This window comes from Stomoxys calcitrans, chromosome 3 (genome assembly GCF_963082655.1).
Source record: "Stomoxys calcitrans chromosome 3, idStoCalc2.1, whole genome shotgun sequence".
In the NCBI taxonomy this organism is placed as follows: domain Eukaryota; kingdom Metazoa; phylum Arthropoda; class Insecta; order Diptera; family Muscidae; genus Stomoxys; species Stomoxys calcitrans.
The window spans coordinates 124,871,859-124,899,798 of NC_081554.1; the positions used below are offsets into that span (position 1 = coordinate 124,871,859).

The 27,940-nt window shown below is 37.0% G+C and overlaps 1 protein-coding gene across 3 annotated transcripts in view; it reads right to left on the bottom strand.

Moving 5' to 3' along the window:
• Window positions 1–215: 215 nt before the first annotated feature.
• The window catches only part of LOC106083673 (protein rolling stone), a 55,116-nt gene continuing 27,391 nt past the window's right edge, over window positions 216–27,940 (bottom strand). For all 3 annotated transcript variants that reach the window (XM_013246831.2, XM_013246833.2, XM_013246832.2), the window contains exons 2-6: window positions 16,950–17,362; window positions 13,181–13,403; window positions 9,090–9,209; window positions 8,837–9,020; window positions 216–835 (exon numbers count right to left, since the gene is read on the bottom strand). In XM_013246831.2, coding sequence (XP_013102285.2) covers window positions 511–835; window positions 8,837–9,020; window positions 9,090–9,209; window positions 13,181–13,403; window positions 16,950–17,051 — 954 coding nt within the window. In that variant the 5' untranslated portion in view covers window positions 17,052–17,362 and the 3' untranslated portion in view covers window positions 216–510. The remainder of the gene's footprint in view (window positions 836–8,836; window positions 9,021–9,089; window positions 9,210–13,180; window positions 13,404–16,949; window positions 17,363–27,940) is intronic.

The following is a 27,940-nucleotide window of genomic DNA, read 5'->3' on the forward strand; positions in this document are numbered from 1 at the left end:
GGTTCGAACTATGGCGTCAAATGGCGTCCTCCTCAACTATCTTAATTTCATGTGATTAAATTAAATTTGTTAATGGTGTTTAATCAGTCCTTTTCGACAAAGACATTTTGTTTTCTTTGATGTCATTCCCAATAAAAAAAAAACATTTTGTTTTATTTAAAAGTTTTGAGGCGCCAATTTATTATCCTAGGGTTTTTAGAAAATTACTCAAGGGATAAAAATATCATACGGCAGCCATTTCACATAATTATTATTGTATATGCATCGTGACTCTTATTTCATACATACGTAAATAATACAATTTCTTCGAGTTTTTTTTTTATAAAAAAATACAATAAGGTTACCCTGAGTCTAACTACACTTAAATTCAAAAGGACATTGTTTTGGCTAGAGGTGATATATAAAATTCATATACAGCTAAAAAGAATCTATCGCTTTCTTACAAATAAATATTTCAGGTTAAAACATACATATATACAATATAATAAATACTAAATAAGTTAAATGTATTTAGGGGTTATTAATATTTTCGGAACTTTTGGAGAAGGCGGGATTTGTTTTTCCCTCAAAGTTGCCCAGCACCATTGAAATACCCGATGCTGAATGCCGAATTCCAGTTCCAGCTTTCTTTTTCGTTATCGGAGGAGGAGGTGTTGTGGTGGGTAATATGAAAGAGGCTTTGTTGACTCGCCGGTACAGCAATGCCCTTAGTTTGTAAATCGTGAATAAGGCCATATAAACGACACAGGATAATAGCAGACAGCCCAGCACAGTCAAAGTGGCATTCACGGGTTTGTCCCAATCAATCACATGATATATGTAAGGTTTTCCTTTGCTAAAAGGGAAAAACAATTAAAGTGTGTGATGGAGCAATGATAAAGAGTAGACATTTCAATGAATAGCTAAAAGTAATTTTTCTTAACTACGCAAATCCAAACAAAAAGCATGTTGAATTTGGCTGGACACAATAGATAATTGTTTTTTTTTTTTTTTTTTGAAGCAGCATGCATCACTTTAGTTAAGTCTTTGAACATTTTATTTATAAGTGGAATTTTAAAAATGTCCACATTCAGTATACTCCGTCATGGAATGTAGTATATACAAATTTTGGCATTCCGTTTGCAACACTTCGACCAGTACGGTTCATTTTTGAGAAATGTACTCTAATTGTAGCACCTCGAAATATAGATCTAAGACAAAAAACAGTGTTTATATTTATATTATCATTATCCCAGATGCAAGAGTGTGCTTATAATAGCAAATGCAAATGCAAATTTGCCCATGAATCAACCAATGAGTGCCGTCTAATTCAATTTTAAGCTCAATGATAAGGGACCTCCTTTTTATAGCCGAGTCCGAACGGCGTGCTGCAGAGCGACATCTCTTTGGGGAGAAGTTTTAACATGGCAAAGTATTGTACTTCACAAATGTCGCCAGCATTAAGAGGGGATGTTCCTGCCAGGATTCTAACTCACACGTTCAGCTTCATAGGCGGACATGCTAACCTCTGCGCTACGGTGGCCTCCATAATAATAAAACTAGTAAGGAAAGGGAAGAGCCGACTATATACTACCCTGCACCACAGAGTATACGTACCTATGACTGAAATGTGCCTGTTCACGAGGAAGACGAAGGTGAGCCATTTTAACGCACCACGTTTCCTCAATAAGACGATTTCGATATCTGACAAAATCAAATACTTAGGTGTGATCTTGGATAGGAAACTGAATTGGAAGTGTCACATTCAGGAGCGTACTAAGAAGGCTTACAGATGTAGGGCATTATGTAGACGGGCCGTAGGCTCGAAATGGGGCCTGAATCCGAGGATAGGCCACTGGTTCTATAGAAGCGGGATTAGACCAATACTTACTTACGCCATATTAATTTGGTGGACTGCTCTGGAGAAAAATTGCAACAAAAAGACCATACAACAGGTTCAGAGGACATGTTGTCTTAGCATAGCGATTAGGACCACGCCCACTAGGGCACTCGAGACTATAGTAGATATCCGACCCATTGACATACAGATTAAGTGTGAGGCAGCCACTGCGGCTATGAAAATTAAGGCTATGGGAGAATGGATTGAGGATGAGAGCAGCACATACCATTGCGGTATAATCGAGCCGACGATAGGAAACCTGGAAGGAAGGGAAGAGGTTTTCGATCGGATACCTGAGAAGAACCCTGAAGTCGAGTGCGAGGCACTGTTGCCATCGGCACAGTCTTGGATTGACGGAACCCTAGCATTGCCATCTGGAAAATCATGTTACACAGATGGATCAAAGCTAGAGGACAGAGTGGGCCTGGGGGTCTACATTGAGAAACCATGGACTGAGATCTGTTTTAGACTGCCTAATTCGGTCCTGCAGGTGGAGATCCGGGCGAATACGGAATGCGTGAAGTGGTGTGGTGCTAACGCGAGGACGCCGAGTATAAACATCTTTACGGACAGTAAAATGGCCGTAAGGGCAATAACAACGAGGACGGTAAGGTCACGAACAGTCTTGGAGTTTAAAAAGGAGTTTAATGCCTTCTCTAAAGTTGGCAAAATTCGCATCGTTTGGGTGCCGGGCCATAACGGGGTAAGGGGGAATGAAAGGGCAGACGATTTGGCGGTGAAGGCCAGAGGACTGACGTCAATAAAGTTGGTTAACCCGAAGTCTTTCGAGTCGACGCAGTCCGAGTTAAGGGATAGAGCGACAAATGCACATGCAACATTGTGGAACAGCGAAACGGTCGGTAGGGCGGCGAAAATCCTATGGGGGGATCAAAATCGTGAGAAGACGAGGCTATTACTGAAAGGAAGTAAGAAGGAGGTCAGTATAGCTATTGGTATCATAACGGGACACATAGTACTACGAGCTCTCTTATGTATCGGTGCGGCAAGTGAAAGCATGTGTAGGGCATGCGCGGAAGATAATAAGGTGTTGGAGCATTTTCTTTGTCATTGCCCGGCATTCGTGGCACGTGGCATGAACCAAATTAGGGGAGTGGTATTGAAAACCATTAAGGATTTTGTAAGTAGCACGGAATTCCTAACTTAAAATGTTCTTTTTAGACGTTACTTTATAGTTTTTAGAGCGCCGATTACTGGCTTAGGTGTATGTCCATAGCGGCATGGGGCGGATTAATATCTGCACCCTCTTTTCAACCTAACCCAACCTATGTCTTCATTAAGTCAGTTTTCAATTTCGAATATCTATTGAAATACCGTATAGAACCTTGCAAGATTTTCTTACGATAGAATCTAATTTGTGACTACTGCAGTCTCAAAAGCGTATATCGGCTAAAAGATATATATGGGAGATATATGTAAATCTGGACCGATTTACATAAAATAGTGCACACATGTTGGAAGTAAAAGGAAACAAATGTAAAGATCGTACCAAATTAGTGGTTACTACAGCCTTAAAAGTCCATACCGGATGAAAAATACATATATATGGGACCTATATTTAAATCTGGACCGATTTTGATAAAATTTTGCACATGTATTTGGACATTAAAATAAACATTCAATTTAAAATTTTATCAAGATCGGACTTTTTGTGGCCATATCGGATTCAGGTTATATATGTGAGCTATATCTAAATCTGATCCGAATTTTTTCAAAATCAATAGCGAACCTTACGACAATCGGGTAACAAATGCGACCTGTACCTTGATCACAAGAATACATACATAGACGAACATAGCTAATTCGAAACAGGAAGTAATTCTAGTCCGATCGGTATACCTATCAATGGGTCTAGTTGTTCTTCTTCCTAGCGTCGCACACAAATGCAGCTCGTCCCTTTATTTCCCTTTGATGTCAGGAGGGAGACTTCTTGCAAGCCGACAGTTATGTGCACATTGTACACTCTACAATCGCCTTCTCACTGGCCAACCTTTCTATTAGGTTAAGTAGGCTGACATTAGGGACGTATCATCGTTTCCTGAAATCTCGCTGTCTTCCGGACCTCAAGTCAGCATTATGGCATGAGCTTGGAGTTTATTTTGGATTACTTTACATTTCACCACGCACGACAATAAAGAATATATCGTTCCTCAACCGCCAAAAAAAAGTTGTAAGTGCCAAAAAAAAGTTAGAAAGCAGCAGTTGAGTGGGGCGGACGTGCTTTCATTTCGCTCCTCAAAGGAAAATATCCGTACTATTAACTCCAAAGACCCAACAGCTGCGGTGGTGGCGCCAGAACGCAGCACGTTGCCCTCTCCTCCTATAGGTTTGGGTGCCTTGTCACCTGTAGTCGAGAGTAATGCTTCAAGCACACAACTAGTCATCAGACTAATACATGAGGAAAAGACGTATAAACCAGAGGGATGCACAGTTCGTCCCCACCCTTTAAGTAAAGGTGGTGTTTTCGACTCGGATTCAGACAGCTACAGTGTCAATGAAACAGTCATTGCAGTCGAATCGAAAGATGAGGGCAGCGGGAAGCGATCCGAGGCACGACGAAGGAGACAGAGGAGTATATACCGGCAGCGCAATCGAGCGAAAGTGCAGAATGCTGGAAGGAATAGAACAGACATTCCAAGCACTTCTACGGAAACTGGAGAGAGAATCAAAATGAGAAAATGAGAAATAAAATGCTGAAGAAGAAAAAGAGCTCCCAGCTTTCACACCTGACAGCGTCCTGTGGAGGGAGACAAAGTCGAAACAGCAACAAAGGAAGCGCGCATGACCCCTGAGTCTTCATGGAGGACTGCAACTGTGACGGCGAAATCGTGACGGAACGCATGATGAAAGTCTGAAACAAAAAAAACCAAGCGTTGGTAGTGGAGAAATGGGAGGTTTTTCATAGCAAGGAGAAGGAGGAAGGAACTATCCTTGTGGTGGGCATTGATCAAGCCTCCGTGACAAGTTTGGCTAAGACAAAAGCATGGCGTACCACGGAGCCATGGTCGTCTTTTTCAAGATTGGGAAGGCAAATATCCTCATATTGAGCCATCAGGCGGTGCAGTGGCGGGACACTCAATAACGCCTAACAGGCAGGAGGATGACGACGAAAATAACACCGACTCTTCCTTTATTTGGAAGACTAGGATAAGTAAATATCCTAATAGAGCACCTGTGTGCCCCGCACTTGCAGTCAGATAGAGTTCTACATTAGGTTCTCATTTCTTTGAGAACCCGCTTATTAAGCGGATGGGAACATTCGCATGTTGTTGGGCTTTTTAAGGCGATCTGGATGGTTCAACGGTAGGAACTAGAAGGTATATTCCTTTTTCTGTTCCTGTGGTATCACAATGGACGAAAACGTTGAAATGAATCTGATGGCAGACTTGCACTTAAACTTAAACTAACCTTACCTAAAGGTCTTAATACTAAAATATGCTCTGCCTGATGTTTTAGTATTAGAGGCGAGAGACCCCACACAGCCTAACGAACAGGGACCCGACGACGGCACCATCAACGACTTTCTCGAGATGACGAAGACTAGGATGGATAAAGATCCAAATGCTGAAACATCAGGCAGTACAACGACAGAGAACTAAATGCCACCTAACGCACAGAAAGCCGACGATAAAAACATAACCTACTCCAAAGGAGCCCATTTACTTAGGATTTGGAAGACTAGTATAGGCAAAGATCCTAATATTGATTGGGACGGTAGACTCAGCCTAACAAACAGGGACCCAATGATGGAACCATTACCGGCTTTCGCAAGATTCGGAAGATTATGATATGCAAAGATCCTAATATTAAAACATCAGGTAGTGCAGTGACGGGAAACTCAATGCAGCCTAAATAACAGGGAGCAGACGAAAAAGCCGGAGCGAAACTACTCACGCTCTGATGGAGAAAATCAGCAAGGGCAAGACTCATATTGCCTTAATTCAGGAGCCATGGACGACCCGGAACAAAGTTTCTGGACTGAAACATATCAACTACCAATTATTCCATGCTAACACTGGTACTCAGCCGAGGACCTGCGTTATTTGTCATACAATTTTAAATTATGTATTTTCCCCAGAGTTGTCAATGTTGGATTCAACAGAGAGACGGAGGAGCATACCTGGCATCACTTTATCTTCGTTTCGACTATCCGACACCGCCACCTACATCGGAGCTATAACGGATGGTGAGGAAAGAAAAACAGACAGGAAATGAGGTACTAATAGGGTGCGATGTTTTAGTGTGACAATATGTTCGGAAAATCTAATCGATAAGGTTCAGGATTGAAGGGTCTCCATGAAACATTCCTTCTCAGACCATCGCTACATTGGGTTTGGAATAGCACGGCCAGCGACAAGCTTCCGGAATAAGTGGACAACCAACTGGTCAAAATTCGGAAGACTACTCAGAAGAAGACTTGGGTAAGAAAATTTAGATTTTCCAAGCATAGAAGACATTGACGAAAATGTCAACAGGATCACAACTGCACTAGTGGAGTCTTTCGAAGATAGTTGTCCTCTTCGGGAAAGGAAATAAGCCCAAGAAAAACCCTGGATGACGGGGGAGATTCGCTACATTGTGAAAGAGGTCCGCAAACTTTTTAACAGAGTACGTCGTAAAAAAACCGAAGTATTTTGGGATGTGTATTACACACGGCTCATGGAATACAATAAGATTACCAGAGCGGCAAAACGTGCATCCTGAAAGTAACTCTGCGACCAGGTCGATAGCGGTAATGACGCCGCCAAGATGAAAAAGTTTCTCTCAAAAACCCATGCCCAAAAAAGTTAGACGACATGGGAGCGAGAGCAGAAACAACGGGGGACATGTTGAGGCTTTTGATGACAACGCATTTTCCACAGGATACTACGGGACTCACGGAAACACAGGAATCTTGGAATAACGAGGTTGATCGAAGGCTTGTAATAACCGAATTTATAGCCAAGGAAGCCTTGAGGAGCTTCAAACCATATAAGTCACTATTTAAGGACCTGATGAATATTTTCGGCGTTACTACAAAGGAGGCCGACTATCTGGCGCCTCATCTGGCCACTATTTTCACAGCGTGCCTAGGACTTGCATACACTCCGAAAGCCTGGCAGGAGGCAACTGTGGTATACCCAAGCCCGGCAAGGCAAGTAATGTGGCACCAAAGGCCTGCAGGCCTATACGCCTTACGTAATTTCTACTCAAAACCATGGAACGCATTGTGGATACCATGATAAAGAGTAGGACTTGAGTGACTTAAAATAATGATCCGAGTTACAGAAAAATAACAAAACGTCCGCTCCAATCAACGGTTCAAACAAGAATTGCCTTTTTGGCATTTCTTTCGAATATTAAAAGTCAAAATTTTAATAAGATCAATTACTTCTTTAGTCAAAAGCTCTTTTCATCACGTTTTGATAATAATTATTGAAAATCTAAAAAATTAAGGAAAAGTCCCCACAAAAAGTAGTAAGAAAATTGTCATTTAGTTTTGCACTTTTAGAATAATTTTAGAAAATAGTTGTGTTCATTTTTTGACACATCATCTATCAATTTCGGAATTATTTTGTTAAAAATGAATCAATTCAAAGCTGACATTTTTGTCTATTACCCATTAAATTTAATATAGTCTTGGACCATTCGCAAATTTCTGTGAATTTTTTTTTCTGAAATAGGATGCAAACTTTGTAATTCCCTCTTTTCATCAATAAAATTGTGTTTTTGATTAACATATTAACTTTGTAATTGTAGTTTCCATTAGGTAATAGCGAAGTACCTGGAAGTGAGAAAGCAGACGATTTGACAGTGAAGGCCAGAGAACTGAAGTCAGTAATCTTGGTTAACCCGAAGCCTTTCGGGTTGACGCAGTTCGAGTTAAGGGCGGGTGCATGCAAACCTGTGGAACAGCGAAACGGTCGATAGGACGCCGAATATCCTATAGGGAGATTCATATCGTGAAAAGTCGAGGCTATTACGGAAAGGAAGTAAGAAGGAGGTCATCACAACGGGACACATGGGGCTACGAGCCCACTTATGTAAAATCGGTGGGGCAAGTGATAGCATGTGTAGGGCATGCGGGGAAGATGATGAGACATTGAAGCATTTCCTATGTCATTGCCAGGCTTTGCGGGTAACAGATACCGGCACTTCGGTGGCGACTCAATACCAGACAATGAACCAAATTTGGGGCGTGACATGGAAAACAATTAAGGATTACGTAAGTAGCACGGAATTCATAACTTAGATTTTCTTTTTCGAGGTTACTTTGTTAGTATTTAGAGCTCACAATAAGTCAATTACTGGCTTTGGTGTATGTCCATAGTGTTTTCAGCATTTGTAAATACACCGCCGGGTCGAATTTTGGAATTTTCGACATCGTTCTTGACGTCTCTTGGCTCCTTTGTGAACACTCAAGGACATAGCTCGACCCTTTTTGCTATTTTTCGGTTTCTTTTTACTTTTTTGCCTAAACTAAAATTGCGTGAACGTGCATTAATAATTTTTAATCAAAAACTGATAAAATTGTAGGATGTTATTTTCAAATGACCAAAATTTTTACTTAAATTTATGACTTTGTTTTCTTTTTGTTGTTTGGTCCTTAGTTATATGGAAGGGAATAGATTTTTAATATTTTATTTTGATGTTAGTCAAGTTTTAAAAAATAACGTTGTAATACCACTTTCAACTACAATTAAAAAAAAAATAATTAAGATTAGTGTATGTGCTGTTCAAATGAGCGGCAGTGTACATACTTTATAGGGTCGGAAATGGTCATTTCGATGTGTTTCAAATAGAATGACAAAATTAATATACCACCGTCCTTCGGTGGTCACAGTCCAATTATTAAAGGTTAAACAAAATATTGTAATATTAAGGTTTCCCTTTTATTCTTCAATGGGAAAATTTGGATCTTGAAAAAATGAATTGGAATTTTTTTATAAAAATACTTACATGTTATGACCACCACTTAACTGATATATTGCCGAGAATATAGCATAAATCGTTCCAAAAACCACTGGTAAGAACATGTGCAATAAACGCAACGGGTGAGCAACTATCAGTAAATCCACAAACATGAAAATGGAGTTTAGGATGTGGGTCAAAATATTGGTGGCAGTCAAATTACTTTCATTTGCTGTGTTGGAGGATTGAAGATAACCAAGGTTAAAATGGTGTGAACAATTCTAAAGATGCATGTACTTACCATCGTACAGTAGCGACCAGTAAATGATTGTTATAACAATAGATACCACCAATGTTGTTATATGAATAGCCCAGTAAATGCGGAAAGGGCTGGTAAGGGATTCAAGGTTAAGGAGTTTATCTGAAATAAAAATAGTTTTGTTTAAAATTTGCTCTACGAAACAACGAACCCAGATTTGCATTATAAAATTGCTAGACTTAATAATTATTTCTTCAGGGAGAGGACACCAATTTGAAATTTGAAGAACTAGTATGTTATGTTCTACTATGGATATGCCCAAGGCAGGGCAAAGTGTTTCCTTTGACATTTGTATTCAAATTAGCTGATTTGCTGCACTTTCCACACCCTAAAATAGTTTTTGGAATTTAATTTTTATTTAAAACTATCTGAACCTGGCCCGCTCCGCTATATTACACAAAATTATTCTTTGAATGTTTCTTTTCAACAATTAAAGGGCTTTTAGTAAAATACTATTCTATGAAAATATTGGGTTGCCCAAAAAGTAATTGCGGATTTTTCATATAGTCATATAGTGTCTACATATCGCTTGACTAACAGTGTAACAATATAAATGCTTCATCTGAATCCCATATGAGCTTTAGTGGTCCATGAATTCGCTGGTAGGTTTAAGGGTCATTTAAGTTTGGATGTTAGATGAACTCTATTCTTCAAAGACTTTATGTCAGCCCGATATTCTCATGATACCCGATTTAGGGGTATTTTCGGGAGTGAGGTGGTCACCCAGACACTTGGCTCTGAAGAAAATATCGTCATCGTGCTCTTCTCTCAAATACCATTTATTTAAACCCCGTATTGCCATTGGTTTAAGGGGAGTTTATGGAATGAGGTGTCCCCCAAACACTTGGCCCGAAATTGGTTTTCTTACATCAAGTACCTTTTGTTTGAGGCACATATTGCCATGGTCGATAAATTTTTACTTTTTGGGGAAGGGGCGGTGCCCCAAATACATGGTCCAAAATTTGGATATCTGATTCGTGTTCTATCTCAAATACCTTTATTTGAGCACCATATTGCGATGGTCAGTATATAATTGCTGTTTGTGGTGTGTTTTGGGAAAGGGGTAAAACCCCAGAAAATTGGTCCGAAAGTGGGTATCAATTTCATGCTCTTCTCTCCAATACCATTTGAGCCCCACATTGACTTGGTTGGTAAATATGCCCGATTTAGGGGTTTTTTAGGCTTTGGGTAGTGGGGTGATCGCCGAAACACATCCCTGAAAATATATCAGCATCGTGCTCTACTCTCAAATATTGGCCGTTGGCCTCAAAATTGGATATCAAATTCGTTTTCTAAGCTCAAATAGCTTTCATTTAAAAAGTCAGCAAATATGTCCGGATTGGGGTATGGGCCTGTGGTCTACTCCTAAAAACCTTTCATTTGAGCCCCTATATGTATTTTTATAGTCGGCATAGGGGGTGTTTTGGGGATGTGTCTCCCACTCCGTGACTTGGCCCTGAAAATATATATCAGATTCGTTTTTCTCTAAAATACCTCTTATTGAAGCCCCATATTGCAATGGTCAGCAAATAAGTCGTATTTGGGTGATGTTATGGTGGGGTGGCCCTAAGAACACTTTTTCCTGAATATTGATATCAGATTCGTGCTTTACTCTTTCATTTGAGCTCCAAATTGCTATGGTCGTAAATTTGTCCTCATTGGGGGGTGTTTTGGGGAGCTGCGGACCCCCAAACTCTTGGTCCCAAATTTTGATATCAGATTCGTATTATTGTATAGTCACAAATTCAATCCCATATTGCCATGATCAGTAAACATGTTCGATTTAGGGGTGTTTTGGGGGTTGGGGTGGTCCTCAAAACACTTGGTCCGACAATTGGATATCAGATACGATAATCTTATATATTTGGTTGTTTATTTATATATTTGGTTGTTGTTGTAGCCACAATGTCATGGGGAGGTGGAGATACCCGTCAAGCTCCTGTATGTGAACAAGCTCGTTCCGATCCAAAGGACAGATCGCAGCGCGAAAAGAGTGGCCATTAGTTATTTAAAGGCGCCAATAACTCGCTTTGTCATAACGAGCATCATAGGCACTCAGTATTTGTGCAAGAGCCGGTGCCGCCCAGCCTCTCACTGAGACTATCCACTCGATACCGCTGGAGCATTCCACTATCCGCAACCTGTGAACGCGCCCGGTAGTTAGCAGCTAAGCTTCCCGTGACGGCAATGAACACTACACAGATCGGGCCCCAATGTTCAGCCTGTGTGGTGCTCACAGCTATCCCGTGCCGGGCAATGTTTTGAGACCGGGGCAGTCCCCTAGGTATCCCATCTGAAATTTGGATACCAAAATGTTTTTATTTTATTATAAGAGAGCACACAAAATTTTAAAAGTTTAAATCGCACCACCCATCTCCTTCAGATATCAAAAAATGTAGTACCCTATTTCCACCACGGGATCATTACGCACCATCTTTAAAAGTTTCAAGAAAATCGTTTCAGCCGTTTTTGAGTCTATAAGCAACACACAAACACACCGACAAACAAACACAAATTGATTTTTGTATAAATATAAGACTAGATGGCCCGGTACGCTTCGCTTCACCCTAAAATGTTTTTTTGAAAATAATTTAATTTAAGCATTATTAAGCTGGTGCCAAGATGATCAAGACAATATGGGCTATGGGTCCATTTCAGATCAACATTAATTATTTTGTTTAATGTACTTGTTATCTACTTTAAAAATCACATTACAAAGCAACCACATGGGTTACGATATTTTCAAAAATCCTCAGTTACTTCCTGTGCCAATTCAAATTTCAGTGCAAAAATTTTACTTTATTACAAATGCTGTTTGCATTGGTGCCCTATTCTGTCATGTGGTTTTTCAGTAACTCTTTTTTGGGTGAGTTAGCCCGAGACACCTGTGCTTCCATTTGAGTACAATATCGGCCAGTCGGCCTACATGACTGTTTGTGTTTAGTTGTATTGACTCGAATAATAAAAACAAATGTTTAATGCACTGTCAAAAACCACTGAGTCCCTCATTGTCATGATTTATATGTCCAAGATACTTGGATCCATATAATAATATCAGATTCGTACTTTACTGCCAAATACTTTTCATTGAAGTACCATATTTCCCTATCCCGGAGGTGGAGCGGTTCCTCATTGTCCCAAATATGATTACCAGGTTCGTAGTTTACTCCCAAAGACCTTTAATTTGATACCCAGAGAAATTAGTCTGCTGTTTTTAGCAAACTCTGAAAGAATGAATCCTTTTGAGAATCCTTTGAATGAATACTTTTGAGAAATAATTCATACAATCGGATCTTGTACAGCAGCAGACCGTAGGGTTCTCTGTTTCTGTTACCAATAGAAAAATAAAAAACATGTTTGCTGCTGTAATAGTAATTCACTGGTTTCGTAGATCGCGATTTTGTATGTCCGTGAAGATAAATTTGAATATAACTTTGCCAAGACACCAACTTGACATCTTAACAGAGCTATGTTAAGTGATTAATAGAGCACTGTTAACTAATTTTCTTTTGTATTTTAAATAAAAATCATTCTTAGCATTTTCCCACCTAATATTTTCTAAAATCACTTGCTAAAGAATTTATCTACAACTATAAAATGCTTAATAATAACTTAACCCTCAAACCTGTATGCCAAAAATATTTCTTGAAGACCTATACGACCCATTTTTAAAACGGCAATGCAGTGAACTCGTCATTGATAGGTGATACAAACTAATACCAGAATTAGCCCCTACCAAGAGCTATTAGAATCAGAAGTCCCCATATTCAAATTGTATTTCAGTTCGGAGAAATTTCGCCCCAAAAGTTATATTTGAATTTAACATAATGGCCCACTGTGCTGCACTGGTCATAGATAGGTGATACAATCTAATACCAGAATTAGCCCCTACCAAGAGCCCCTACCATGTGCGACGCCTGTACCCGTAACAGCGGGCTTACCAATATATTATTCCGCTTCGTATTTTGGGCGTTCAAAATATTCTTCCTATACATTGTAAAACATTATTTGTATTACTTGGATTTGATACTTTAACACAATTTTACCACTACTGCAAACATGAAATAGCTTACCTGCGTATTCAGGACGATAATGCCAAATAAGCACCAAAATAAGGGCATACACATTGGTGATCATACATAGCAGGATCCCCCAGTTGGTCATGTAGATGAAATACAATCCAAAACTGGCCATAGTGCAGTGGTCAATAATGGAATCAATGACCACAGCAATGAAAAATGCCGCCAAAAAGAAGCGATAGACCAAATAAATAATACTTTTGGTACGACTCTGCCACTGAAATGAAAAAAAAAAAAACGAAATTGTGAATAAAACATTAAAAGACATCCTGTCATACTTTTCTTTAAAAGTAAAAATAAAAAAATCACATTGAAAAACTAAATCATTGACCTACATTTGGCAGCATTGAAATAAGACCTCGAATTTGTTCACTTGTGCCGTAAACGGAGACATGAGTCTTTGTTTTCTATTTCTCCCATTTTTCTACTTCAAGGCGACATAATGACATAAATTTTGAACTTTCCCCAGAAAAAACAAAATGCAGTGCCACCTCCCACTGACCGAATTTGGGCTCCCCAAATGTTTGATGCGTGCCCAAAAAAGGTGGGAATTTTGAACGAATGGACAGCAGGTCATGGATTTGTTTATTTTCTCATCTGGGCTGTTTTTTTTTATCCACTGACTGGTGGACATTGACCTAAATTGTGGCGAACTAAAATTGTGTCCTGACCACAAGGTAAACGGTTTGTTGGGAGTTTAAAAATGTGCCTGAGATTTTCTAAAAACTAAATTATTGTAAACTCGATATCCATTTTAATTACATAAGTTTGGACTAATAGAGGGTCAATTTTGTATTTTCCATGAATATTTAACTCATACCACACCATACACACATTATTATTATTTTCAAGCCATATTTAAAAAAAACACTGCCACAAAGCATTTATATTTTTGTAGCTTTTTTAATAGTTTGTGTGTAATTGCCTACGTTTAATTGCCCTTTAATGATGTCGAATGTCTAAAGTTCAGGATCAGTTAAAAGCAGACCACACATTCAAAGCACACATTTATATTTTGAAGGCCCTACAAATTCCATATGAAAGATTATATCTACAAATATCTGAATTTGATAGTGAAATTGAATCTGAATTTGAAATGGAGCGTTATTAAATAGAATGTAATAAAACAATTTCCAAAATCAAAAGTGGACCTAACGTTTATCAAATTAAAGGTATTGAAGAGTAGAATTCGAATATGAAATTAAAAATCGGTCTTAATACTAAGGTGGCCGCTCCACCCCAAAACTCCTCCAAACAGACAAATTGGACGTTCACGAGTATGGCATAAAAAATGGGAGTCGCCCCACCTCCAAAAGTTTCCCCCAAATCGACATATTAGCCGATCAAGGCTATATTGGACTCAACTGAAAAGTAGTTGGGAGAAGATTACGAATATCACATTAAAATTTGTGTACAAGCATCTACGCTCAGAGAATTTTCGTTAGTAAAAACATCAAAAATGTTTGCTGTAACAGCAGAAAGTCTGCTAAAATGGGACAGCAGTAATTTTTTGCTGAAACGCCAAACATTTGCTGCTGTTTTCATATAGCAAAAAGTAAAAAAACTCAAAAATGTCATAAATATATCAAAAATTTGTATAATCCATCTTATCTTTAAATTTTACAGGCATATAATGTAATTTTTTTCCGATTTTCTACAATTTACTAATTTTTGATCGAATTTAAATAACAGCATAACACATAACTACTACTATTGGGTTGTCTAAAAAGTAATTGCGGATTTTTTAAAAGAAATTAAATGCATTTTTAATAAAACTTAGAATGAACTTTAATCAAATATATAATTGCCATTTTGTTCGATAACCTTTTGCCATCTTCCTGGCAAATTTAGTATTTCACGCTCATAGAACTTCTGGCCTTTATTTGCAAAAAACTGAACCAAGTGCGATTTTATAGCCTCATCATTGCCGAAAGTTTTACCATTTAAGGAGTTCTGCAAAGATCGAAATAAATGGTAGTCTGATGGTGCAAGGTCAGGGCTATATGGTGGATGCATCAAAAGTTCCCAGCCAAGCTCACTCAGGTTTTGGCGAGTGACCAAAGATGTGTGCGGTCTAGCGTTGTCCTGGTGGAATATGACACCTTTACGATTGACCAATTCTGGTCGCTTCTCCTTGATGGCTGTATTCAATTTGTCCAATTGTTGACAATAAACATCCGAATTAATCGTTTGGTTCCTTGAAAGCAGCTCAAAATATACCACACCCTTCCAATCCCACCAAACAGACAGCATAACCTTCTTTTGGTCGATATCATCCTTTGAAGTGGTTTGAGCTGGTTCACCATGCTTGGACCATGATCGTTTTCGACTAACGTTGTTGTAAAGAATCCATTTTTCATCTCCAGTTATGATTCGTTTTAAAAACGGATCGAATTCATTGCGTTTAAGGTGCATATCACAAGCGTTGATTCGGTTTTTTAAATGAATTTCTTTCAATACATGTGGTACCCATATTAAAATTGATGCCAAACAAACAAATGTAAACAAAATTTCGCGCACTTTTTTTCTAAAGCAAGGTTAAAGTAACAGCTGATAACTGACAGAAGAAAGAATGCAATTACAGAGTCACAAGCCGTTGAAAAAATTTGTCAACACCGACTATATTACCGACAATTACTTTTTGGGCAACCCAATATTATAGTAATGCCATTAAACAAAAACTTTACTCCTAAAATTGGATTTTTTTTTTATTAAGATATGGTCAATGCCTCAATTGTTGTTTAGAAGTTAAAAAATTTTGAACAGTTTTTTTCAAAAGTTTAAAACTTTGAATTTAATATCAGCAGACAGTGTTTGGTAATATCAGCAGACTTATTTCTATGGGTGTAGGTATCGCTTTAACTTCTAAAATCACCTCAAATAGGTTAATTGATTCATCATGATAATATGGAACTCGAATGAAAGGTATTTGAGAGATGATATTCACTTGTGGGGCCAAGTGTTTGGGGTCGCCCCACCTTCAAAACACCGCTAAATAACACATATTTTCCAACCATGGCAATATGGGGCTCAAATGAAAGGTATTTAATTTGAATTTAAATTTGATACTCATATTTGGGGCGAAATGTCTGGGAGGCCATCCCATCCCCAAAAAAAAACTCCTCATTACCCTAATAATCAAAAACGCAAGATCTCGGAGATTGGTGGCGCGATTCAAGCGAAAATGTTGTTGCACTCTTATAGTAACCTAAAAACAACCAGTAAGGAAAGACAAAAGTCTGGCGGTGCCGACTGTATAATAGCCTACACATAGGCTATAAGTACATAGTGGGAGTCATATCTAAATTCCAACCAATTTTGGGGAAACCTTTTAGATATATATAAATCCTGCCAAATTTCGAGAGAATCTCTTAACAATTTACCACATTATTGCAATATTTCTCAAAATCTGACGAACAATGCATGAGAGCTACATTTAAATCTGAACCGATTTCAACTAAACTTGTTAGATATTGCGGTAGTCCTCAAGTAAAGCGTAATGCAAATTTTTTCCGATTTCAATAGGATTCGTCTCCAGGCCGAAAAACATGCCCGTACCATATTTGAAAATTAACATGGGCAGACGGACATAGCTACATCGAATCAGAAAGTGAATCTGAGACAATCGGTATACTTATCACTGGGTCTATCTATCTATCTCTCTATCTCTTCCTTTTGGGCGTTACAAAGAAATTCACTAAGTTATAATACCCTGTACCACAATAGTGGTGTAGGGTTCCAAAATTCAATGTACACTACTTACTTGTGATTTTACAAAATCATCTGGTGGCGTATGTTCAAAGCCACACTTCTCCCGGCGAAATTCCTTTTTCACAGGGTGCACAATATCTTTAATGGCTTTCATGGTGTCAAAAAGTCAGATAATATAATACTGAACGATTGTTCAGCTATGATGAATGTTCAAAAGCTCACTAAAGGTTTAAGGCTATTGAAAATTGATATTCATGCAATGGAATCATCACACGCAATAGCGTGCTATTTTAATTGCTGATCGTAATTATTCCAAGGTCCAACAGCAGATGATATCCGGCAGTGATTTTGTACTTTTTTAATTGGCCAAAAAAGTTATGTTTATTTGTTACTCCAAAGCTTCAACGACGTACACAAACGATGGAGTGACATTATTGTCCCATCAAAGTTGTTCGCTAAAAGGATCTGAAAGAAAAGAAAATTGAAACTATAAATTGAAGTAGGTTTTTATCAGATTTTTTATTTCTATCAGAAGTATAGAGATAATATTTAAATTTTCAATTTTTTGTTGCTCTTAGACATATTTTCAAATAAGTGTTCAATTTAAGGAATTGGTATAGCACCCATACATGCTATATATCTATTTGTATCCCTACCTGGTTTTTATTAGTATTATTTTTTAGTATTAGTTGTAGGACTTGAAAGGCAGAAATTTACTTTATATACACACTAAACTAGCTGCCCCGGTGTGATTTGCTACACTTCTTATTGGCCTTTTAATAAAGACTAGTCCACCCAACCACGCTCCGCTGTGCTTTCTTCACTACACAGATTAAAAAATGGGTTTATGTGACAGCTCCATAAAGCAAATTTGTCAAATAAACCTATTTCAAATCTATATTAAATATTGTCGATTGATTGATTTTAAGCTCCATATTGTCATAGTAAGGCTACATGTCCGTTGGTGCCTTTTGGGATAAAAGTCTCTGAAAGTTCGTACTCTACTTGGAATACCCTCATTGTCATGATTTTTATGCCACGTCATATTTTTATGCCAAATTCGTTTTGCCTTCAATTCGAGACCCCATATTACCAAATTGCGCTACATGCCGCTTTGGGGTTTTCAGTGGCAGCGCAATCCCTTACACAACCCTCTTCTTATATTTGAAATATAAGGTGCAATATTTTCATCACATGATCATTTTCAACTATCTGAATATTGCAAGTAAATCTAAGTCTACACGAACATAGAAACATACAAAAGGACATTGATTTCTTACCTTAAAAAATATGAGACCCATCACATAATGTAAGCCAAAATACTGCACCCTCTTTCCTTTACTTGGTTTCAACTCTACGCAAACTATTTGATTCATTAAGTGCATAGTGTGGCCACACAATTAGTTACTTTGACTCGTTTTAATGTTTACTTCAATGTTTAAATAAGTGCGTTGCCAAAGTTGTATTTAGCTGTTGCCAACAGCTTAAGCTACTTACTGACATTCATGCCAAAGATCACCATGTAGCGTCAAACGCATCACACCACATCACACCATATCAGTACTCCAATATTGGCCTCTTTTAGCATACTCTTTCTCGTGCACATACCAGTCAGTTCTCGCACTCTCACCACTAATACTCCCACCTATGGATTTGCATTCACACAATAAACGATGCTTAAGTAAAAACCAACAACAGAAGTCGGAAAATTTATTCGAATTCGGATTTGATGTATGTCTGAATTCTTAACGAAAAATATATGGAGTGGTTGACACGAATTCGGAACGAAGTGTCGTAGGAAAATCTGATATTTCCGCGATGTTCTGACATAATTCTTACTGAATTCTAAACCAAAATTACGGGAAATTGGAGCTCTGATGTTGAATCTTAATAAATACGGTTGTTTTCTGACTTGTCTTATCGATTTCTGACCGAAAGTAAATATATTAAAATTCCTTAAAAATTCGAATGTTTTTTGTGACTCGTCGTATCAATTTCTGACCGAATTCTGCAATAAAAATTTATAGTATTTGAATGTACTTTCCGACTTCTTTTTTCAAATTCAAACTAATTCTGAAAGAATTTTTATAGTGTTCGAATGTATGTCTGAATTCTTAACGTGCTACGGTAGCATCCTATGGTTCACAAACAAAAATATTCAAACAAGCAAGCACAAAAAAAGACAAAAACATTCGCAACGAGTTCAGACATCGTTCAGGCATTCCTTCCGAACTGTCTTGAAAAATTTCTAACGGTAGAAAAAATGTGCCCCAAAAAAAGCAAGCACACAAAAAGACAAAATAATCCGACACTGGTTTCAGAATTCGTTCAGCAAGCACAAAAAGACAAGAACATCCGACACAGAGTTCAGACATCGTTCAGAATTCCTACCGAACTGTCGGAAGAAAAATCAAAAAAAAAAAAAACATACTACAGAACGTTCAGACATTGTTTAGAATTCTTTCAGAACTGTCAGGACAAACATTCCTACAGACAAACCGTCCAGAAATTGTTCAGAATTCTTTCCGATGCGTTGGAAAAAAAAATTAAAAAAAAAATTTACGAAAATTTACGACAAGACGTTTAGATATCGTTCTGAATTCTTTAAGAACAATCGGAAAAAAATTCCTGCAGACAAGCACTCCAGAAATCGTTCAGAATTCCTTTCGAACTGTTGGGCGAATAATTCAAAAAAAAAAAAAAAAATCCTACGACAAGACGTTCAGAAATCGTTAAAACTAGAACTGTCGCAAAAAAAAATCCGTCAGAAAACCAAACAGAATTTGGAACGATTTCGGTAAGATAAGGTAAAGATCAGAATTTGCGCAGAAATGTCTGAAAATTACAAATTTTGCCCATGAACTATCCACTAAGGAACAGGGGCAAACTTCTCACATATTAATGAGTGCCGTCCGATTTAAGTTTGAAGCTCAATGATAAGGGGCCTCCTTTTTATATCCGAGTCCCAACGGCGTGCCGCAATGAGACACCTCTTTGGAGAGAAGTTTTACAAGGCATAGTACCTCACAAATGTTGACAGCATTCAGAAGGGAAAATTTTTCCTGATGGTCTCGCCAGGATTCGAACCCAAGCGTTCAGCGTCATAGGCGGACACGTTAACCTCTGCTGCACGTCGCAAATATTGAGTTTACCGGTTTGTTAGCTTTTCTAGTCATTTAGAAGCATTCAAGCAGCAAAGTTGCCAATTTTTTTGTGGAAAAAAGTGCAGAGAAAATTAATTAAAATAGTGATATTTGTGCTAAGTACCATAGCCAATCAATATGCTGCATAATATGTATACAATATACCTACTTATATTTAATATACGAATACGAACTTAACCTCATGATGAAATCAAGAGATTTGTACACGAGTATTTAAAATGTATTTCAGTTTGTTGTTATTACAGTTTTGCTTTTTTTAAGGAATATTTTGAGGTTTCACTCACTACCCCACAGCACCCTTACCTAAATAGTGATACTCTTTCTCTCGCATCATTGCACCCGTAACGAATGATTTAGAAAAAATCAACAACAATTTGCTGTGTTTATGCTTCTTCTTCTTTTCTTTTAAATTAATTCCTCATTTTTTTGGTTTTTCTTTAAGGTTTTTTTTTTCATATATATTCTGGAAAAATGTCTTTCGATATAGCTCCTATATAAACCGACCGCCCGATTAAACTTCTGACTTAGCCTATGGTTTCCAACATACGTGTTAAATATGCGCTGAATAGGTTAAAACCTGGTATAACTCCCATGTAAACCGATCTTCCGATTGCACTTCTTGAGCCCTAAGAGGTCGCAGTTCTTGTCTGATTTGGCTGAAGTATTGCACATCGACTTCTACTCTGACCTTCAACATACGTGCCTAATATAGCTCCCATACAACTGATCTCCCCCAAATTGGTTCATAACCTGATATACATAGCTCCAATAGCGTCGAAATTCTTAACTCTTATCCTTTCTTTGCCTATAAAGAGATACTGAGCAAAAAACTTGGCAAATAAGACATAGCATGCTTTTACTTGCTTGGTACTAAAATTTCCGTCTAGTATAAAATTATTATCCAAGCTTTTTAAATTCCATTATAGTGTTCATACTTAATGGCCTGTCTAGGTGGTGAGTAGATTGCACCCACTTCAAAGGATATATTTTGTTTAAGAGTAATTCTTATTTTTCTTTCCTTAAAGCGTTTGATATCCTCTTTAATAATGACTGAAGCTGCTTCTCTTGGCTTTTGGGAGGCATGTAAAGCATTGTAACACTTGATTTTGACATATGATTTTCTAGTAAAATGACTTTCAGATATTGAAAGTATATACCTTTTTACATTGTAAAGGAAATATCTTATTTCATGAATGCCTTGAAACAAACCGGTACAACTGTAAGTTGTAACGGTTTCACTTAAATTTCCATTAATTTTAGTGTGGAAATCCATCTTTTTCAAATTTTTTTAATATTTGAGTAACTATATTTTCTGTGGATATTATTTGATAGTTGGCATTTGCAACTTCAGAAAATGATCTAGGATTACTATTTCTATCTACATTTTACTGACTGGGGGCAGGTTGTTGATTTATTTGAGCTGTTATAGTTTTAGTTTGTTCCTATCTAATGATTTTGGTAGGTTCTTTAGACCAACGATTTTTAATTCTTAGGCACCTCGCAACAACGATGTTATAGAAAATTATTCGAAAAAGGCTAATGGCTAATGTATAATCGTTAAAGTCGTTGAAATCGTCTAGCTTTTCAAGTCGTCTATTATGTCTCTTTCGAGCATGTATTATGATGATCAAGTATAATAACTTTGTTTGGCATGTCAAATTTATTTTCGAAATCATACCAATCTACTTTTATTGAATTCAGTTTGGAAGAAAGGATTCTATAATCACTAGGACTAGACGTATTTATTTTTCTTTATTATTCAAATATATTATTTCACAATATTGAATTGCAGCCGAATTTAATAAAGGGTGATTTTTTTGAGGTTAGGATTTTCATGCATTAGTATTTGACAAATCACGTGGGATTTCAGACATGGTGTCAAAGAGAAAGATGCTCAGTATGCTTTGACATTTCACCATGAATAGACTTACTAACGAGCAACGCTTGCAAATCATTGAATTTTATTACTAAAATCAGTGTTCGGTTCGAAATGTGTTCATTCACCGTAACGTTGCGTCCAACAGCATCTTTGAAAAAATACGGTCCAATGATTCCACCAGCGTACAAACCACACCAAACAGTGCATTTTTCGGGATGCATGGGCAGTTCTTGAACGGCTTCTGGTTGCTCTTCACTCCAAATGCGGCAATTTTGCTTATTTACGTAGCCATTCAACCAGAAATGAGCCTCATCGCTGAAAATTTGTCAAAATTTGAACACATTTCGAACCGAACACTGATTTTGGTAATAAAATTCAATGATTTGCAAGCGTTGCTCGTTAGTAAGTCTATTCATGATGAAATGTCAAAGCATACTGAGCATCTTTCTCTTTGACACCATGTCTGAAATCCCACGTGATCTGTCAAATACTAATGCATGAAAATCCTAACCTCAAAAAAATCACCCTTTATTTTAGAAATCTTTGAATGCCTATGATAATGATAGGATATGATCTATCAAATTTCCGTTATTTGTCAGATTTATTTTCCGTTATTTGTCAGATTTACAGTTTTACTACTCTTTACGTGCTCTTTTTGGAACTTTGTGTAATATATACCTTAACCAGAAAGGAAAGGCAAAAGTCGGGCGGTGCCCTCTTTATAATACCCTACACCTACCCTATAAGTATGAAGTGGGAGCTATATCTAATTCAGAACGAATTGTGATAGACCTCGGCGGATATTTTCAGATGGCTTTTTAAACAACCCGTATCAAATTTCGAGCAAAGCAAATATGTTCAAACTATAATAACTACGGTTGACAAATGGCTACATTATTGGAAATCCCCAAAATCTGACGAACATATATATGGGAGCGACATCTAAATCTGAAGCGATTTTGACCACATTTCTTAGATATTTTGGTAGTCGTCAAGGAAATGTTGTTATGATTGGTCAATAAATGTAATTCTGAGTCGATCGGTATACTTATCAATGGGTCTATCTCTCGTACCTCTGGGTGTTATAAACAAATGCACTAAGTTATAATACCCTGTACCATATTAGTGGTGTATGGTATAAAACTTATGCTATAAAGGAACCACACTGTATACAAGATTATAAAACACTCCAACATCCTGTATTAAAAATGGAAGCAAAATCTTACTTTTACCTTGAAGTCCCATTACATCCCGATCGTCTTTCATACCAGTTTTATATGTTTTCAGATTCGTACTCTGCTTTTAAAAATTGTTCATTTAAGGCCCATATTATCTCAATAGCCTACATAATAGGGCTTTTCCACGTTTGGAAGTCCCTATATTCTTGGCTCCATAAACAAGTAAAGAAAGTCAAAAGTTGGGTGGTGCCGACTATATAATACCCGGTCTCATTCGAACCGGTTTTTATCGACTTCAGCATAGGTGTTCATATTGGTAATAAAACAATCAGAAGCAAATTTCTGGAAAGTCCATTAAAAATCCTAATAACTTCAGCTCTATAAGTGCAAATCAAGTGATGCGTATACATGGGAGCGGCATCTTAATCCGAACAGATTTCCAGTAAAAACTTTTGCAAAAATTCCCACGAACATATAACTTAGGAACTGTCCGATTCAATTTGTAAGCTCAATAATGTAAAAATTTGTAGACGGATATTGCTGTAATTAAAAAGTTTACTTCCCAATGGGTCTAACTCTCCCTAAACGGACAATATTTGGATATATCTACCATATACATATTTAGCCTGGTCCTGACGTATTGATTTTATCAAAGGTCTTACCAAATTAATAGATGAAATGGAATGAAATGACATGGAAAAGTAAGGTATCTAAGAGGCTCTGGAAGTCGGAAGAAAGTAGTTCGTGTTCTTGGTATAACTAATTTGTATGCATTAATCAAACAACACCTGTTAATATGACTTAAATAATGCAGCCTTTGTGGGTTAGTCGATGATGGGTTTATGTCGATGATGCTTGTCGCAATAAAAATAGTCGTTAAAATTTTAACACTATGTGAGATCATTAGTATTCCGGTTGGTGATAATGGGTTGAGACAACGAATTTTTCTCTATGTGATCTAAGAGAATGATTGCAGGATGAGCATTGAGCTTCAAAAAATGTTTCTGTATCGGGGATTAGCTCGATACTTAGATGTTTTTTTTTTAATCGATAATTCGTACATTAAAAAAAGATATCGGAAAGTTAAATGACACAAAGGCAAGTTGTTGAATAATTAAATTTACTTTTAATATACCACATAACGAAATGAACTTTTATATCTCATTTATATAGGATTTTATAAATCAGAGGAAGGTACATTTTTTGAAGTTCATCGCATTTCGCACCTGGCAGCTAACATTTCAAATTATTGATTTATGAAAAAATATTTTCATATCAAATCATTACCAACAACAAGCCAATGTCAAAAGGCGTAAATATCTTGTATTGAACGCATCACACAAGTCTAGTCTGTGGCATAAAAGGCAATGATGATTACGATCAATAACATTTAATATTCAATTGAAATATGGTAAAGCACTTGAAATCATTGAATATAAGAATAATTTGTTGTTGATTATAAATAAAGCTCAATGCAGACATAAAACACTTTATTTATGGACTTTTGAAAAACAAAAGTGAAGAGTAATGAACTTTGCATGAGGTTTCCCTTCTGAGATATGTAGAGGTTGGGGGATATATATTTTCATATTTTATGATATTTGTTACATTCCAATCGACAACACAAGCCAAACAATTTTCACAAACAGCATCGTTTAGCTTATAATTTCTTTGTGTTGGCGTTAGTAGGAAATTAATAGTAAACTAATTTGCATATCCATTTTGGAAATCAGTTGTTAAAAATAAAAGAAGAAAGGCTACTTCTTTGCTGTTGATTAGCTTCATTCGTCACTTTCATTTTATATATGCAAATTTGGAATCAAACTAAAACCTGCTAATGACAATTCACATACATGTTAAGTTTTTGTCTTAATGTGGGGGTTCTGCATGCGTATATTTTTAATAGTTAACACAAAAGAAAGTTTAAAAATAAAATTATTCGCCAAATACTTTATTAAGGGATATAAGATATGATTTTTAAGAGGATTAGTGTAAATAAAAGGGAATATAAAATATGTTTTAAACCAGGCATTTTTATGCATTTGGAACCATTGAGTTAGGTTAGGCCCAGTTCGCAGTTAATGCTACTTTTTGTATTCACATGTAATTTAAACTGTTTGCCAGAATTGCCAATTTGCATACGATTCATTAATCTTTTTTGCTATCAAACCTGAATATTTAGGGATATTTTTAGTTAAGCGATACTTTGCTAAAGCGAATTCAATTGCAATTACCATTGAATGGCTATAACGTCTATAATCATTAAACTGCCTCTGGCAGTACCTTGGAAAGATCATAGAGCATACATACTTTTAAATAATATATTAAGAGTTAAAATGACTTATCGGTAGAAAGTCTTTACTATCATCTAAACAAGTAAAACGGCATTAAGTTCCTCCGGGCCGAACTTTGGATACCCACCACCTCGGGTATATATGTAAACCCCTTTTCGTCACAATCCGGTGAAAAGTGGATAACTTATGCACTCAAATTCGGCACGAACATTGAGTGGTCTTATAAATATAAGTCACTGTTGAATTTTGTATTTCAAATTTCAACAAAATCGGGTAATAAAGAAAGTTTTTATGAGCTTCAGATTCTTAACCGGTATATCGGTCTATATGACAGCTTTATCTAAATACAGTCCGTATGGCTGCTATATCTAATTATAGTCCGATCTGAACAATATTTGGGTCCTATGTTGGAAGGCGTTAAAACTACTCAGTATTTAAAATTTCAGGGAAATCGGTTAAAAAATTACGCTTTTATGGGCTTCAGATTCTTTATCTGGAAGTCGGTCTACATGGCAGCTTTATCTAAATATAGTCCGATCTGAACCATATTTAGGTCAAATGTCGGGAGGAAAAATAACGCACTGTTTCAAATTTCAGCGAAATCGGTTAAAAAATAAAGCTTTTATGGGCTTCAGACCCTTAATCGCAAGATCGGTCTATATCGCAGCTATATTTAAATATAGTCCGATCTGAACCATATTTAGGACAGATGTTGAGAGGCCTAAAATAATCCACAGTTTCAAATTTTATCGAAATCGATTAAGAAATAAAGCATTTATGGGCTTCAGACCCTTTATCGACAGATCGTTATATATGACAGCTATATCTAATTATAGTCAAATTTCAGCGAAATCGGATAAAAAATAAAGCATTTATGGGCATTAGACCCTTTATCGGCAGATCGGTCTATATAGCAGCTATATCCAAATATGGTCCAATTTGGCCCGTTCAAGAACTTAACTATTGTACATCAGAGAGACGTATCTGTGCCAAATTTCAGCTCAATATCTCAATTTTTGACGGTTGTGATTATAACCTGACTGACGGACAGACACATGGCATTGTTAAATCATCTAAGAATTTTACGACGATCCGAAATATATATACATTGCAGGGTCGGAAATTGATATTTCGATGTGTTTCAAACGGAATGAATATACCCCCTATCCTACGGTGGTGGGTATAAAAAAATCTTATACACAGGCAAGTATTTGCGCATTCCTATACCTGGAAACATATACACATATTTACCGGTATTCACTTAACTTAAAGCATTAAAGTAGGCTTATTTGACAGATTTCCTTTATAGAACTGTCAAATAAACTTACTACTATATAAAACTGATTTAAGTTTTGTGAATACCGGTAAATATGTGTATATGTTTCCAGGTATGGAAATGCGCAAATCATTCAAAATGTATAACTAGGGGCACCCCCTGGGGTGCACAACTTAACTTTGTATACCCTATACCACCACCGTGATACAGGGTATTATAACTTTGTGTATTTATGTCCAACGCTGGGGAAAAAAAAGAGCTAGACCCATCGATAAGCATACCGATCGGCTTAGAATCGCTTCCTGGTTCCATTAAGCTATGCCCGTCTGTCTGTCTGTCCGTGTATTATTGGGAGCAAGGTTCAGTTCGCATTTAATGTCCTATTGCCACAAAATTGTTCACATGTCACTTCTTTGGCCCGAGGACGAAAGCTATGGCCTTTTAAGGCTGTAAAAGCCACAAGTTTGAAACGATATTTACAAAATTTGGCACAATGTCCCTATACACGTGCAAAATATCATGACAATCGGATCAGATTTAGATATAGCTCCCATGTAGATCTTTTATCCGATATGGCCTTTTAAGACTTTAGTAGCCACAATATATCGTCACAAAAATGTGCATGAGATGTTTTATTTGACGTCCCAATACATGCACAAAATTTCATAAAAATCGGTTCCGATTTGGACGTAGCTCCCATATATATCGTTCGTTTGATATGGCATTTTAAGGCTATTGTTGCCGCAAGTTTGGTCCGATCTCTACAAAATTGTTCATGAGATGTTTAAATTTACTTCCCAACACGTTTGCAACATTTCATCAAACTCTGTTCCAAATTGGATATAGCTCCCATATATATCTTTTATCTGATATGGCCTTTTAAGGATGTAGAAAGCCACAATTTGTGTTCCAACGTAAGAAAATCTTACGAGGTTCAATTCGATACTTCAGTAGGTACGAAAAATTAAAATTTGACTAGATTTGGAGATGAGTTCGATATATTAAAAGTAGTACGTAGACTCGGTGGTGTAGCGTATTTTATAGTTGGCTCCGCCCGACTTTTGCCTTTCCTTACTGATTTTTACGCCAGCGTTGACTTTCAATTCAGACGTGTTCTCATTGTTTTGGCTTCAGTCGTTGTTGAGACAGCAACGAATGAACACACGCAAGTGCGTTGGCATCATTTTTCTTTTTCCAAAATAAAAAAAGGAAAAGTTATTAAATTTTCTTATTGTATTTAATTATAAAAATG